This window comes from Actinia tenebrosa, unplaced genomic scaffold (assembly GCF_029948245.1).
Source record: "Actinia tenebrosa isolate PJP-AT-01 unplaced genomic scaffold, QUT_ActTen_1.0 PGA_scaffold9__36_contigs__length_13948895, whole genome shotgun sequence".
Taxonomy (NCBI): domain Eukaryota; kingdom Metazoa; phylum Cnidaria; class Anthozoa; order Actiniaria; family Actiniidae; genus Actinia; species Actinia tenebrosa.
In genome coordinates, this window is record NW_028292586.1 from 5,245,442 (window position 1) to 5,260,969 (window position 15,528).

A 15,528-nucleotide genomic window follows, 5' to 3' on the forward strand; every position below is an offset into this window, starting at 1 on the left:
AGGAAGTAACCCTAAAGTTGATCTCAGACAAAGGTCTGAGACTTACGCCAAGATGGCAAACCAGTCGCTTTGCAAGCAAGTCGCCTAACTGAAACGAAGAAGATACGCTAACATCGAAAGGGAAACTTCTAGCAGTAGTATACGGTTGTGAGAGATGTCATACTATCTATTTCGGGCGACCATTCACAGTGTTTCCGACCAACAAACCTACTAGAAAGTATCACCTCAAGAATCTTGATATCTGCACCACCCAGGTTACAGAGAATGACTACTCAAGATTGCAGCCTACGACCTGAAATCAAGACATACCCGGAAAAGACATGTGATAGCAGATGCACTCTCACGTCTATCCCCCGAGATCACCATCCCATTGGAAACATGGAAGTCCAAGTACATGAGGTGTACCCTCAATTTAGCAAAGACCATGATTGAGGAGATTAGTGAAAAACACCAGCGCAGACCAGAATTAGCCACCATAAGCAAGTCATCTACGAAGGCTGGCCATCAACCATCAAAAGAAACTCAAGAGCCTAAAGCGTTACGGTCAGTCAGAGACGAATTAGGAATAGATGACGGAATACTAACAAAAGGTCAAAGAATCATATTCCGTACGCTCAAAATGGGAATTCTAAAAAAGCTTCACGCAGCACACCAAGGAGCTGAAAAGACAAAGAAAAGAGCCAGAACTTGTGGTACTGGAAGAACCTTAACAACGATCTTGAAAGATTACCAATCATGCCCATTTGCCAACAGCATCAGGCATAATGCAGACAACCATTGCTGACCAACTGAGATACTCTCGGCCATGGACACAATAGGAACTGATCTGATTCCACTTACAGACTCTGAATACATTCGATCTAGGACTTTACTCCAAATACCCATTCGTCAGGAAGATACCCAAAGGCGCGTAATAGCACAAGAACTGTATTAATGCGATGAAGCAAATCTTCAGCGAGCAGGGAATCCAAAAATAGTCCGCGCAGGATAACGGCCCTCAGTCGGAACAGTGTAGCATTCTCAAGAATTGCAAACGAATATGTTTCCACCACGTAACAAGTTCTCACACGACCCACAAGGAAATGGATTCATAGAAAATCAAGTTAAAACAGTAAAAAGGTGTTCTCATGAAGACATCGAGAAACGAAAGATCCCAGTATGACCTGCTGGGTCTACGCCCCACACCCATTGACAATACAAAACTCCCATCGCCGTCTGAGTTATTTTCGGAAGAAAAGACTACAAGATAACCTACCCGCCCCATCAACAGGAGTGCCAACAGTGATCAAATCACCGACCGGCTAAGGGTGAAACAAGAAATCCAAAGGTTCTACCACGATCGTAGTCAGACCTCTACCGAGCTAGCAAGAGGTACCAAACATCACCATTCAGAATCCCTCGCCAAGAAGTGGGAGCCTGCAGTCGTCAAGGAAAAAGCTGAAGCACCACCACTCATATTAGTGACGTCACAAACTGGAAGTGAGCTTCGACGCAAACAGGTGTACTCAGAGAAGAACCCCAGCGGCAGAGCAACCTAACAGTGATATCAAGAACAACAGAGACCAGAGGCATGCAGAACTCTGGAAAACAACGGAAGCCAGCACCTGGCCCACGTTACCCGAAGTGGAAGAAATCGTAAGACCGCCCAACAGCTTTTAACGTTTAAAGACAAACAAACAAAAAAACAAAAAAAAAACAAAAAAAATTAGACACTTGCAAGCAGGCAAGTAGTATTCCTGTTATTACATATGATATTTTTTCTATTAAGATAATTTTTAGCGGTTAATAAAATTAGTTTTTTCTTTAATGGAAAGGGGGATGTAATAATATATACTTGTCACGCAACAATTAGGTTCTATATGTAACAAAATGTAATATGACTCTCTCTCCCCTCTCTCTAACACATTGTATCAAGTTAAAGCAACAGAATAAGTATACCGAATTAATCGTATTAAGCAAGCAACCATAATCAAAGCCTCCACTAAATATCAGACAACTGACGGACAGAAATTATGATACATAGTCGAACATTACCCAGGAATAGGTATGCCCACCGATGACCTGAACTCTTCCATTCATGCGACTAAGTGATATAACAACTGAAAACGACAGGAAATAGGATAATATAATGAGCTACCCTTGAGCACCTTTCATGATATCACATCAGGGCGATAGAGGTAGACAAATCGCCTACCACTAGAACTCCACATAACATACAAGACTGAGTCTGTTAGATTTCTACCTCAATTCAAGGGTTTTTTTCCTGGGTACTCTAGTTTTCCTCGCCCTACAAACCCCAACAACTAGCTTCTAATCTTTCTACTGTAAGTGATGAGATCACAGGAACAAACGCAAACAAACAAGATTACTGGTTTCACTCAGCTGATAAAAGTCTTGAATCTCATATCCGCTCAAAATGTGGTCAAAAAACAACCACGCCACACCATGTGCTGTCAACCAGAAAGATTCTATTAATGGGTTTCAATTGGATGATAAAAGTATTTGAATCTAATTATCCGCTCCGAATGGTGGTCAAACACTTACCACCCGTGCTGTCAAAATAGAATAATTCTATTGAAAACTTGGATTCAGCTGATTGAAAACATTACCCACGAGACAGGAAATGATGTCTAGTGAAACCCAGAAAATAGCAGCATCTTTTATAATCAATGAGACCTTGTCGTTGAGTTGTGCTACATTGTCAGGTCATTCTTCACCATGGAGATGACATTAGAACCCTGACTAGTGGTTGATGGTCGTTCCCTTGTAATGGGCGAATCAAAGTTGTCTTTAGTGCCCAAATTAATATCCTTGAGTTAAATCCTTATAGAGAATCCTTTCGAATTATAGAAACACTCTGATAAAATTCATAGTCCCATTGCTATTTGATGTCCTTCTTTGTTTGTTTGCTTGTTTGTTATCTCCTAGCTTGTTTATTTGTTTATCAGCTTTTTTCCTCTTATTCTTTGGTTGGTTTGTCTGCCGTTGTTATTCGTTTGTCGTTTGAACATTTTCCCCCCTTTTTTTTCATTTGTTTGTTCATTTTGTTCAAGATTTTACTTATTGGAAGAATATAGTAAAAAACTCCGTAACTATAGTAGTGGTAAACAATCATATTCTTGAGAGGAAAGTGTTCTCAGAGAGAAGATAGCAAAAGAGAATGACACCGCACATCTAATTCCACCATAAGACTAAAAAAGATCACATAGAAAATATATTTGATGGAGCATAATTAGCTTTAATTCTAGTTAAAAATACAACAATTTCCCCCCCCCAAAAAAAATGCATGTTGCATCATGTGAAATTGCCACTGTGGGGTAAAGTGAATACAGTGAATACTGCAAAAGGTCCACAGCAATACGTAGTTTTCCTAAACTTGTCTGCACGTTTTTGGACATATTTTCTTCTGTGCTGACATGACTACATCTATTCACATACAGTTCAAGCTTGGTTATGTGCATGCAACAAAACCTTCCAAACCTCACCCATTTTCAAAATAGCTGTAGATTATATTCCCTTTTTTAAACTAACATAATAACTGGCGACAGTGATAGCTTAGTCGTCGGCCAAAACGGTTTGCTGATATGTCAGTATTGCAACACCTGGTATAGAATAATGCAAAATTTATTTAAAGTTAGCCTAGAGTAGGAAGGGTCTGAGGAACAGTATGTTGTGAAGTGCAGAGTCTCGGAATTTGCAAGGAAAAACACAGGTGGAAACACTAATATGATCCAGTTTGGTCTCACTGGATCAGTGGATAATTATGTGAAGGTCTGATGAGGGGTTCATTTGTACAGTTCCCAAAAAATCTTCACCCTCTTCCATAAGTGAATCAGGATTTCCAGGGGTGGACGAGGATCTTAAGAGGGGGAAGGAAAGCAGGGAGGCATAGCGGTGAAAGCGCTCCGCCACCATGCAACCCAGGTGATTTCGAGTCAGACAAGCTCGGGTGTATGTGAGGAGAGTGTTTGGGGTTTTTCCTGTGCTTGAGGTTTTACGGGTATCCGGCTTTCCTACTCCGCAAAAATCAAATTCGAAATTCAATTGGAAATACAGGAAGAAGAGCCATCTATGGAATCCACTGTAATCCCATTATTATTATTTTCTTAGATCTTATTATTATTATTAAAGTATTTTTGTCGTATTCCAAAAAATGTCAACATAGCTTAACGATTGGATCAGCATTTACAAGGGGGGTGGGGAAATTGAGCAGGTATGTTTTTGTGGATTCCAAAATAACCTCCCCAAAAGAGAGGGTTGAATTCCAATACTTGTGGTGGAAGGGTCTTACAAAGGATACATTGGTAATTCCAGAAAAGTAATGACTCAAGACAATGTATACACATTTCTTCCATGGAACCACTTGCCTACCACCCCCCCCCCCCATCGGTCTCACATCACTTTGGTGTCAGATCCCTGTGTAACGCACAGATATAATTGTTTGTAGTATTCAATTTCACAATTTAAATATATTAGTCTGACATTTTCTTACACACACCCCGACGCATCTCCTTACCCTAAGTCCTTATCAATACTGTGATAAAGAAATACGTCCACAAGATTTTCCAAATCGGCTTGTTGTGCAATGGTGCTCGTAATGTTACAGTATGCAAAATGCGAGGAACATGAAGATGAGTGTTCTCACTGGAGAGCTAAAAGAAAGTGTACCACAATCAATCAATCAATCAATAGGTTATTAATTACATATCGTCAAGAGCTTGATTTAAAGGACGTTCAAAATTACGAAAGCTAGAAAACATGACAAGAATCAGTAGAGTATTTAAATTTTATTACCCATAAATCCTTTATCCAGCTTCCCTCCCTATGAAAAAATAAGAAAAAGGAAAAGGAGAAAGGGAGAGAAACCCGACCAGCAAGCAGTGTAGTGGGGAGCCCCCCCACCTTGTGTTTCGAAGGATATTGCGTCTCTTAGACAGCCGTCATAGCCGCTAATCTTCTTTAATATCTACGTGTTAGTGTTGAAGGATTAACAGACCGGCGCGGAGGAAAAGAAGAAGGAGTGAGCAATGAAATTCGCAATCAAAAGCCGACAAAGCCCGATGACAAACACTCCTGCCTCTTCCTCTTTTCTCTCTTTTCCCTTCCCACTCTTCCCCTTTCCTTCTTTTCCCTGCCACTCTCCTCCCTTTTTCCTCACTCCTTTCCCCCCCCCCTTTCCTCTCCCCCTTTCCCTCCCCCCCTTCCCTTTCCCTTCCCCCTCTCCCCTTTTTCCTCCCCCCTTCCCCCCCCCCTTCACTCGCCCCTTTGCTCTCCCACCTCCTACCCACGCTTCCTCCATCTCGCTCTCCTCATTTATTCCCGCACTTCTCCCCTGACTTCGGCTCTATTACTTCCGCATCATTCTGCTTCCCCCTAACTCCCCCTCCCCCCCTCCACATTGCCTCCCTCACTCCCCTCTTTTCTTCGCTCGATTTCCTTCTCCCGTTTTCCCCCGCCTCACTCCCCCACCCCATACACGTAAACAAGATCCCTCTTTAATAACTACGGAACAAGAGAAAATGAACTAAGGATAAGGAATCCCAATGTCCCATCATAAGCACTCTGATGCTATTTTTAGGATTATTGATTATATTGGATCATTTGTGAGTTCGTCAGCAGCCCCGGCGTCGGGGCGGTTAGGAGAGGAGGGGTAGTGGCGCGAGGGCTTTGCCGGGGGCTTGTTCGGGACGGTGCGCCGCGCCATGGACGGTGGGGGGGGCATACGGGCGCGCGGGCAGGTAGGGAATCGGGCCGGGTGCAGGTGGGGGGTGGTGGGTGGCGTGGGAGTTGGTAGGGGGCGGCGGGGGCTGGGGGGGGGGGGGGGGGTTGTGCCGGGCGAGGGGGGGGGGGCGGGGCGTGGTGGGGGGGCTGGGAGGGTGGAGGTGGCGCGGGGTGGTTGGGGCGGGGGGGGGGGCGTTCGGTTGGGTTGCTTGGCAGGACGGCCGTCTGAGGGGGGGGTGGCGGGGGGGGTGGGCGCGGGTGGGCGGGCTGGGAGGGGTTGAGTGCGGGCGGGGCGGGGTGGGGCTAGGGGGTAGGTGATGTTGCGGGTTGAGGTGGTTTGGGCCGCCGGGAGGGGGCTGTGGGGGGGGGTGGGGGGGGGGGGGGGGGGTGGGGGGGTGGTGGGTGGGGGTGTGGTCGGGGGTGGGGGTGTGGTTGGTCAGTTTGGCGTTGGGTGTCGGGGGGGGGGGGGGGGGGGGTAGGGGGGGTGGGGTAACGGGGGAGTTGGGGGGCGGCGAGCGGGTGTTGGGGCGGAGGGGAGGGGGGTGGGCGGGGGGTTTGCGGCGGGCGGGCGGGGGGAGGTGGTGCGGGCGGGGTGGGCGGGGCGTGGGGCGCGGGGGAGGCGATGGGGACGTAGGGGGGGGGCGTGGCGGGGGGGGGGGGATTGGTAGGGGGGGGAGTGTGGGCTCCGGGGGCGCGCGCTGTCAGGGGGGGGGGGGGGAGCGGGGGCGGGGTGGGTGGGGTGGGGTGGGGCCTGGGTGACGGTGTGGCGAATAGGGTCGGGGTGGGGGTGGCGCTGGGGGGGGGGTGGTGCCGATGAGAGATGGGGTTGCTTCGTTGGGTGGGGGGTGCTTGGGGGGGGTGCCCGTTGGGGTGTGTGTGCTCGGGGAGGGGGGGGTGAGGGGTGGGGGGGCCGCGGCGGGTGTTGGTGGGTTGTCGGGGGTTGGTCTCGGGTGTTTTGGGTGGCCGTGGGTTTTGCGGTGGGGTGGGGGGGGGGTGGGCGGGGGGGGGGGGGGGGGGGGGGGGAGCTGGTGTGGTGTCGGGTCTGGTGGGTGTTGATTTCGTGGACTTGTGGGGGGGGGGGGCGGGGGGGTTGGTGGGTTTGGGGGTGAGGTGGGGTGGGGGGGGGGTGGTGTGGTGGGGGTGTGTGGGGTGTGAGGGTGTGGGTGGTGTGTGTGGGTGGTGGTGGATGTGGTTGTTGTGGTGGTGGGGGGTGTGGGGGTGGGGGGTGGGGTGGGGGGGGGCGGGGGTGGTCTGGGGTTGGCTTGTGGTGGGGTGGGGCGGGATGTGGGGGGGCGCCGGCGTGGGGTGGCCGTGTGGGGTGGAGCGGGTGGGGGGGTGGTGGGGTAGGGTAGGCGATGGTGTGTGGGGTGTCGAGGGGTGCGGTGCGGGGTTTGGTGTTGTGTGTGGTTTGAGGGGTGTTGGTTTTCGGGGGGTGTGAGGGGGGTTGGAGGGGGGAGGCCGTGGGGTGGTTGGGGGGGGTGGGGTTGGGCGTGGGGGGGGTGGGGGGGGTGTGGGGGGTGGGTTGTGGGGGGTGGGTGGGGGGGGGGGGGGGGGGGTTGTGTGGTGGGGTGGGTGTGGGGGGGGGGGTTGGGCGGGGGGGGGGGGGGGGGGGGGTGTGGGTCGTGTGGCAGGGTGGGGGGTTTTTGTGATTGGGGGTCGGTTTGGGCTTTTGTTTTGTTGCTGGGGTTGCTCCTTGGATGGGGGTTTTTTGGGTGGGTGGGGGGGGGTGGGGGGGGGGGGGTTTAGTGGTGGTTGGGTTTTGGTGGGTGGGGTGTGTGGGGGAGTGGGGGGGGTGGGTGGGGGGGCTTGGGGTTGTTTTTTTGTGATTGGTGTGGTGGTTCGTTGTGGGGGTTGGGGTTTGTGGGTGGGGTTTGTTTTGGGGTTTAGTGGGGGTTTGGGGTGGGGGGGTTGTGGGGGGGTGGGCGTGGCGGGGGAGGGGGGGGGTTGGTGGGGGTTGGTGTGGGGGGGGGGGCTGTGTGGTGGGGGGGGGTGGTGGGGGGGTATCACTCTATGACTCTTTGCTTATGTTTTCATGTATTTTTCAAGGAAACGGGAGCAAACAGCATTGAGCTGTGCCACAGTATGCACAGCAGAAAAACACGAATAGTAACAGGCATCAAAGTGGTGCCATGATGGTTAACAAGCATGGATTTCCAACAGATTCCTCTATTAGTTTTTTCTCTTTGTAATCATTGTTATTAAATCTGAAAAAAACAATATTAGAAAGCATAACTGTGAAGCTTCATAAAAAGATCACATGTTATAACCTATCGAACCTATGATTTTTCCCCCCTAAACATGCAAGTTTTACCCCCAAAGAAATTTACAATTGTGTTGGCAGGAAAAAAATGCCAGCTACTGTAGCATAAATTTCTCCATACCAGTTGTACGTTTGCAAATCCCCTACATTCTAAGCATTCTCAGGCAAAATCTTCACACACTGTTCTAACCCCCAAAATTTTGCTACCAACTTTATCACCAACTTGACTGCAAACCACCACACAACAACTATCCACCACCGCAACTACTTGGGCCCTCTCCGCGTCCCAGTTTGGGCTTTATGTACTCCTGTGGTCCAATCAGACCAAGTCCCTTTGTTGAGTGTATATACACATGGTAATTACCTTAGCATTGTCATGAAGTACGTAACAGTTGTATGGACTCCTGAGATGTTTCTCTCAAAAATATGGCTTCCTGAATATAGAACAAGACAATGCTAACGAAAAACAAAAAAAAATGGGAGTCAAGGATTTAAAATAAAATGATTCAGAGAAGAAAGGAAAGTTTTTACTACAAATATGCAAAGTATTTCAACACTGTGAAAGTCAGTATGTTTCCAGACATTACCCTACTCCCCTCCCCCCCGACCCCCCCAGAGGATTTGAATTTCCTAGGGGGTAGTTGAGGTCCTCAGAACAAAACTACAGAGTTTGTACTACAGATTGTGTCCATAATATGGTATGGACCTACACTTCAGTTAATAACAAATATTCCCATATTGCCCGTTTCTTCGGAGTGACAGCATTACATAACTTTATACTTTTAAAAACTTGCAGAAAAAGTAACGAATGGACAAACGGTAAAAAAGAGTAAAGATGATTCAGAGGTGCTTCTTAAAAACCCCTTTCATTCATTCAAAACAGCTTTTTCCGTGATCGCGCCATCATAAGTATATATAAAGCATGGAAGTGACGCAAGTAGAAAAAAGGTAACAAGAGAACTTTGCTGCGCTCGTCAGATGGCATCAGTAAATATATAAAGAGATAAAGCACAATTCTCGACAAATAGAGCAGTATATGTATAATAAAAATAAAAAAGTATTAAAAAACTCATTAATAATCATGATGGAAACACAATAAGAACTCATGACGTGAAGGTGAATCTTAGATCTGATATTGATTCGTCGTCAATTTGCATAAACTTTAACTTGGATTTTTCTCTATGAAAACTGGTTACTTTGTAAAGAATTCGGTACAATATGAGAAACATTTACATCATGAGTTTTCTAAGCCGTTAATAACTCGCAGATCATGTTTTATTGGGTCTCCTTGTTGTTTATTAAACAATACATAAAGTTGATCTTTGATTGAATTACTGAAATAAACAATATTTACCTCATAAGTCCAGAAAAAGATGAACATGTCGCACCAGAGATATGACAGGTAGCTCATTTCAAGAACACAAAGAGGGCTCAATAACTAAAGAATCTTACAAAGTAACTAGTTTTATAAATTACATTAAGATACTAATTTATAATTCTTGCTTTATGCTTGATAAAGCTTTATCAATTATGAATACAGGTTGAAATCCCATTTTCTGGCCAACATTTTGGCACTTAATCCTATTACATATATAGGTATGTCCAGTGGTGAAATTTGAAGAGACCATGGCTAGTACTCCTTTCCTTACTCTCAGCTCCATTTCCATAATTATTTATTCCTGCCCCATAAAAATCCAATCACATTTTTGAATGCAAAAACCAGTGAATCCCTGTTACCATTCCCTTAATAAAAGCTGAAGAATGCACAATACACCGTTCTCATAATGGCTGACAAGTACACAATACCAAGGTACAGTAACCCAGTCACTAATTCACAAATAAAAGATATAAAATTTAATACACATGAGATGAAGAAAGAAAAGTATAAAAATTGACCTTTTGTTTTGACCTGAATTCACTCTATCCACCTTCATTTTGAATGAAATTCCTTGCATGGTCGTCAGACATTATGAGATTGTTATATGGTATGTACAAATGGAATTAATAATTATGTAATGTACACTGTCTCAAGAAGATGCTTAGGCATTTATAAAGGCATGTACCTCTCACATGGTCTGTAAATTTAGTAGCAAAACCTGTTGCAAAACCCCAGAGTGCCCCCATTAAGGTGCCGCCCAAGCTGACGACAAGGAAGTTGGCAATACCCAAGAACACCTGCAATGAAAAACAAGATAGCAATTTTATCAAATCCTAGCTGGAATTACCTGTACCTCTGAGCTGATATAAGTCAGAGCATTACCTCAAAGATAGAACCCTGGAACAACCTCTGGGCTGGTCTAAGTCAGGGCATGGTTAACTCACAGATCGAACCCTGAAACATCCTCTGAGCTGATCTAAGTCAGGGCATGGCTAATTCACACATCAAACCCTGAAACATCCTCTGGGCTGATCTAAGTCAGGGCATGGCTACTTCACAGATAGAACCCTGAAACAACCTCTGGGCTGATCTAAGTCAGGGCTCATCTATTCTAAGATCAAATAAGACTGCACTTTACTCTGAAGATATAGAATGTACATACTTACCTCTTTGTAGGTAACTTCTTCCATTAAATCCAGTTTTTCAAACAAGTGATACAAAACGACAGTAACAGCATCTAGAAAACAAAAAAACATTATAATGAATGGTTTACAAAGCTGGACAAAGTTCATCATGGTAAGAACACTATTAACTTAAGGGTATACTGACTGAGGCTTTGCACCATCATATGACGGCAATCATGACCAGAGTCACAACAACTGACTAAGTCTTTTTTCCCCTGGCAAACTAAGTTATTTCTCATGAATGTAAATCAGATTACATTCCTGTTTCCTGTTATGGCTGCAATCACATGGTGCTGCAAAGCCTCTTTTACGAATTATCAATGACAATATCTGACCCTAAAACCTACAAACACCAACTGAATTATTATAATAATTATTATTATCATAAATGATAATTGATCATTATTGATCAACGTAAGTTTAATGACTAACCATTTAAAAGTGATTCTCCAAACACCAATATGTAGAGCATCACATTAACCTTGACTTCTTCAAACACAGCCAATACCTACATGTATATACAGGACCAATAACACACACTTAGCTTCTTAATACAATACACCAGTTTCACATTCAATGCATACCTCTGTTTTTGAAGACCACAGACTCATTTGCACAGGCGTAGCCTCGTTTATAAGTCAGCTATTCACTGATACCAATAAAAGTCCATGGGATTTCAAAACATTGGTATTGTTCATGCTGCACATTCTTTACATTAAAGTTGACATTTGCAAATGATTTACTCTTAAGCAAGGCTATAAGCCTGCAGAGATGAGTCTTCAGTCTTAAAACAAAGCAGTATTTAGGATATGAGAAAAAGGACTATTTAAAATGAATCAAGTAGGGGGATTCAAAAATGAATATTAATTAATGATTATGATCCCTATTTACAGTGAATCTTCAAAAGAACACTCATCTTGTGCACAAATTCATTATTTACAAAATGTACTTGTCTGGTTCTCAATCGTGTCAGGACCAGTGAGTCTATTTTCACTGTTAAATTATAATTTTAAAAGTCATGGAATTATCCAAGCCCCATGGTACTACAACAAATGCCTTAGGTCTTAAGTAGAAGGTCCTCCCTTGGCTTTTTGTGCAGATGGTTAAGCCTTTGCAATTCCTCTGGCAGCATAAAATGGCAGTCCAAACAAAAAAAAAACTCATTTAGAGACATCAAACATACATGTAGAGGGCCAGAAGTTCATAAGTTGTGCCTCTCTAGTGTGTGTCACCCTCTCTAAATAAAGTTGCTAAATTCTTTATGAACTTTAGGTCAACCTGTACTTACAGCTACAGGATCAACAGCAGCTATCAGTGCTCCAAATATCAAACACTGCATAAGAGACAGATGAACCACGTTCTTGGTTAATCCATAGAGAGAGAGCCCTGTATGTAGGATAACAATAAAATCAGGTAAGTAAGCAAGCAAATTATGCATAATATAATGTTTGTTAGCAAATTATTACACTATAATATTTCATACTTTACCTACGGCAAAGGCATTAAATAAGGTTCCCTAAAAAGAAACAACAAAATATACTTAATATTAGCATCAAAGAAAAAGATTACTACTCAATCAAATATAAACCAACCACCACCAAATTAATGTCCCAAGAATTATTTTAAATCAAAGATTATACTTATTCATTTGTCTCACGATTGTGGCACATTCATATACTGCGAAGATCAGCTCAATTTGATAAATTATGGCACTGTTGGAACGACCACTACAATCGTGCCACAGTCGTGAAACAAATGAATAGTATCAGGGTTTGTGCTGAGGTAACCACTTAAAACTCAAGGACTATTCAAGGAGTATACAAGAACCCAAAAATGAATTTTCAAGGAGTATGTTCAGCTAAATATGCCAAGGCTTTACACGGTGGTTGCACATGGCCGACTTTCAAATTTTCCAATTTTTCTGACTACAGATCTATTTCAGAACCATGCAAGTAATGATCAAGCAAAAAATTCAAGGATTTTTCAAGAAGTTTTGCTAAAATCATAAAATTCAAGAGCTTTTCAAGTGCCCTTAAAAATGTGAATTCAATTCAAGGAGTTTAAGGAGTAGCATGAACCCTGAGTAGAATCTTTGATTCATATCCACAATGAATAATATTTTCCATTCTATTAAGTATTTTAAAATAGAAAAAAACTAGCTCAATAATCGAAATACTAACCACTACAGCATAGAGAAGAATAGTACCAATGTTATCAAAGAAGGCTCTGTCCTGAAGGAAGTAGCCAGCTTCAAGTACAATACTATAAAAGAGAGAAAAAAGTCACGCTTTGAAAAAAAATTTAAGAATTTTCAAATTCACAGAAAACTGTCAAAGGGGTGACTTGACATTAGCAAGCAACTGTAGTAATAATATCTTAATACAACCATTAATTTTATGTCTTAAAAAACATTCCTGTGGCAAGTATGAAAGAAAAATGTAAGGATAAATTCCTTGTTGTCATTTGGTAAATACAGCTGCATTTTATGACTAAAGACTCATCTGCACAGGCTTAGCCTCAATTAAGAACAAATCATTTGCAAAAGTCAACTATACGTAAAGTAAAATAATTCAAAAATACTTACGGAGGAAGCATGAAAAGGAAGAACACTCTAGAGGTGAACACTGGTACATGAAAATCAATAGCTCTGCAAGAAAAAAGTTGCAAAATATCAATAAAGTTCTGTGTACATGAAAATTCATGCTATACGTCTTCATGCTATTAAGAGGAAACTGCTAAAACAAAATGGCAGCTGCTGGGGTGTCACACTTTTACTGTCCTTTTCACTGATCGGATTAACTTTTCCCTCGTCATTTCTGACCCTGGTAGCATATACTTGAAAAATCTGCTTTGAGTTTTGTAATCTTAAGTGAACATATTTTTTCAAATCTAGGGTAAAAATATTTTTTTCATATTCCACATCCTAACAGAAGATTCCAGTCAGCATCTCCATGCAGCAAGACTGAACATTCAACAGTCAAAACCACTAATTTACAGGCTTGCATGGCTGAAATTAAACCCATTGTTTGAGGTCAATAATGATGCCATTTATCTCATTATGCACTTACTTGAGTATACCACCAATAAGAATTCCTAAAAGAATTACCAAACTGAAAAAAAAGAATGGAGTGTTGCTATTGACCTAGTAGCTACTTATAAATAAATCATATAGCTTAAAAATTTCATTGCGTACTATCAATCACATGAAATTTTGGAGTTGACTGGGGGGGGGGGGGGAGGGGGGAGTATGCTATCTCACTATTTGTACCACCTGAAGCCAGACATCAAGATAAAAATATAACCTCCAAGATCCTTATTATGCTAGCTGTGTGGTAAATGTTTCATTTGATTCTTAGATTAATTGGTGGGTTTTATTAATTAACAATATCAAGTATACTTTTCTAGCTATAGTCAGCTGATTTGAAATAATGACAGAAATGACGTCAGTGCAAAATTGAGGCGTCATGAAGCTTGTGAAAACTGACTTGTTAAGCGAAAAATAAAAAACATGCCTGACAAAAATATATAATTTATTAATTAGTGTGTCACTGTTATCAAGCACTCTTATAAGCAACATTTTTTTTCATTTGGTGGCCTGCAAATTTATAATTTTTAAAAGTGACACCTCAGTCTGATTGGCAAACAATTTTTCTCAGATCAGCTTGAGGTAAATTTAAATTTTTGAAAAAATTAATGTGGTTGCTGTAGCAGTAGATCTCGTAGGACATAATATTTTGTCAAAATAATTTTAAGGAATAAAAATAAATTCCTTTGAAATTAATTAACCAGTCTAACCTTGATTCTGGGAATAATGAAGACAATCTTGAAGACATATGAAACCCTGAAATGATCAAATTATTTAACAAACATTCATTATAAGGTCAATGCATATATTATAGATGATGCAAATACGAAAAGAATTTCAATAAGACACTTTCATTGTGGCGTCATTTACTAGCTACCTCTACCAGAATCTCTTGAACACTTTCTTTTGTTTAGTTATAAATTACCAATAACTGCCTTACTATTCTCACGAGGGAATACAAATTTGAAGAAAAAAAATTCGAAAAGCATTTTAGTAGTGCTAGGAAAATTACGCTATTATTATAAGATTAACACCAATAAAATGATCACGCTTATTATCAAAGGAGTTATTTATCGTATGCTCAAAAAATTTGGGTTCGATGGTGTCTTTGAATGCTTAATAATAATTTTTTTTGGATTACGATTAAACTTAAAACAAAAAGATCAGTGAATTTGAACGGAATTATTCAAAGTATTTTGCGAAGACAACAAAGCTACACCCATCACTTACCGAGTTTTGCGAAGCTTGCTATCAGGATCCATAGCATGATCGTGAAAGGACCAGCAACATTGTTAAAATCAACGGTCGCTACTTTAAATGTGGACTTCTCATGTGGTGAATGTGAAGTAGAATTACTATGTAGTTCTGTCGTGTTGTCGTGTTGGGCGCCACTTTGTTGCTTCACAGGCAGACACAACACTGATGACCAGAGCCCAAAAAACACTACTAGTACAAAAACTGCTATGATCCTTAATGACAACATTTTTGTACGAAGGAAGGCTTTCAGGTTTCTGAGTAAAGGAGATCGCTCAATTCTCTAGAAAGAATCGGGATTTTGTTTGCTGTTGACTGAAAGACGAAAGTAGCGCTTCATGTTCAATATTCAGGATGTGTTGCCGGGCTGTCTATGCAAAAGCCCTTGTTTGGTTTTCTGTTGTATGGGAAACCGGAGAAGTCTGAGAACAATAGTCTATCTTTGTTTCCAATTCCAGATTTTTTTTTTTTTTGGGTTTTCTGTCTTATTGTGTGTCGTTAGGGGTGCGGGAGGAGGGAGGGGAGGGAGGTGTCGTTTCGGCGGTCGGCGGGAGGGCGAGGTTGGAGGAGGGCGTGGGTTGTGTATTTTGGGGGGAGTGTAGGAGGGTGGAGGACTTCTTTATTTTTTCTTTCTTCTTTCATTATC

The 15,528-nt window shown here is 42.9% G+C and overlaps 1 protein-coding gene across 1 annotated transcript in view; it reads right to left on the reverse strand.

Moving 5' to 3' along the window:
• Nucleotides 1-15,185, reverse strand: part of LOC116293148 (Na(+)/H(+) exchanger beta) — a 38,077-nt gene extending 22,892 nt beyond the window's left edge. Inside the window, exons 1-10 of the mRNA XM_089024685.1 lie at nt 14,859-15,185; nt 14,339-14,384; nt 13,612-13,653; nt 13,128-13,190; nt 12,724-12,805; nt 12,032-12,059; nt 11,832-11,929; nt 10,976-11,051; nt 10,526-10,596; nt 10,045-10,156 (exon numbers count right to left, since the gene is read on the reverse strand). Coding sequence (XP_088880811.1) covers nt 10,045-10,156; nt 10,526-10,596; nt 10,976-11,051; nt 11,832-11,929; nt 12,032-12,059; nt 12,724-12,805; nt 13,128-13,190; nt 13,612-13,653; nt 14,339-14,384; nt 14,859-15,111 — 871 coding nt within the window. The 5' untranslated portion in view covers nt 15,112-15,185. The remainder of the gene's footprint in view (nt 1-10,044; nt 10,157-10,525; nt 10,597-10,975; nt 11,052-11,831; nt 11,930-12,031; nt 12,060-12,723; nt 12,806-13,127; nt 13,191-13,611; nt 13,654-14,338; nt 14,385-14,858) is intronic.
• Nucleotides 15,186-15,528: the final 343 nt, after the last annotated feature.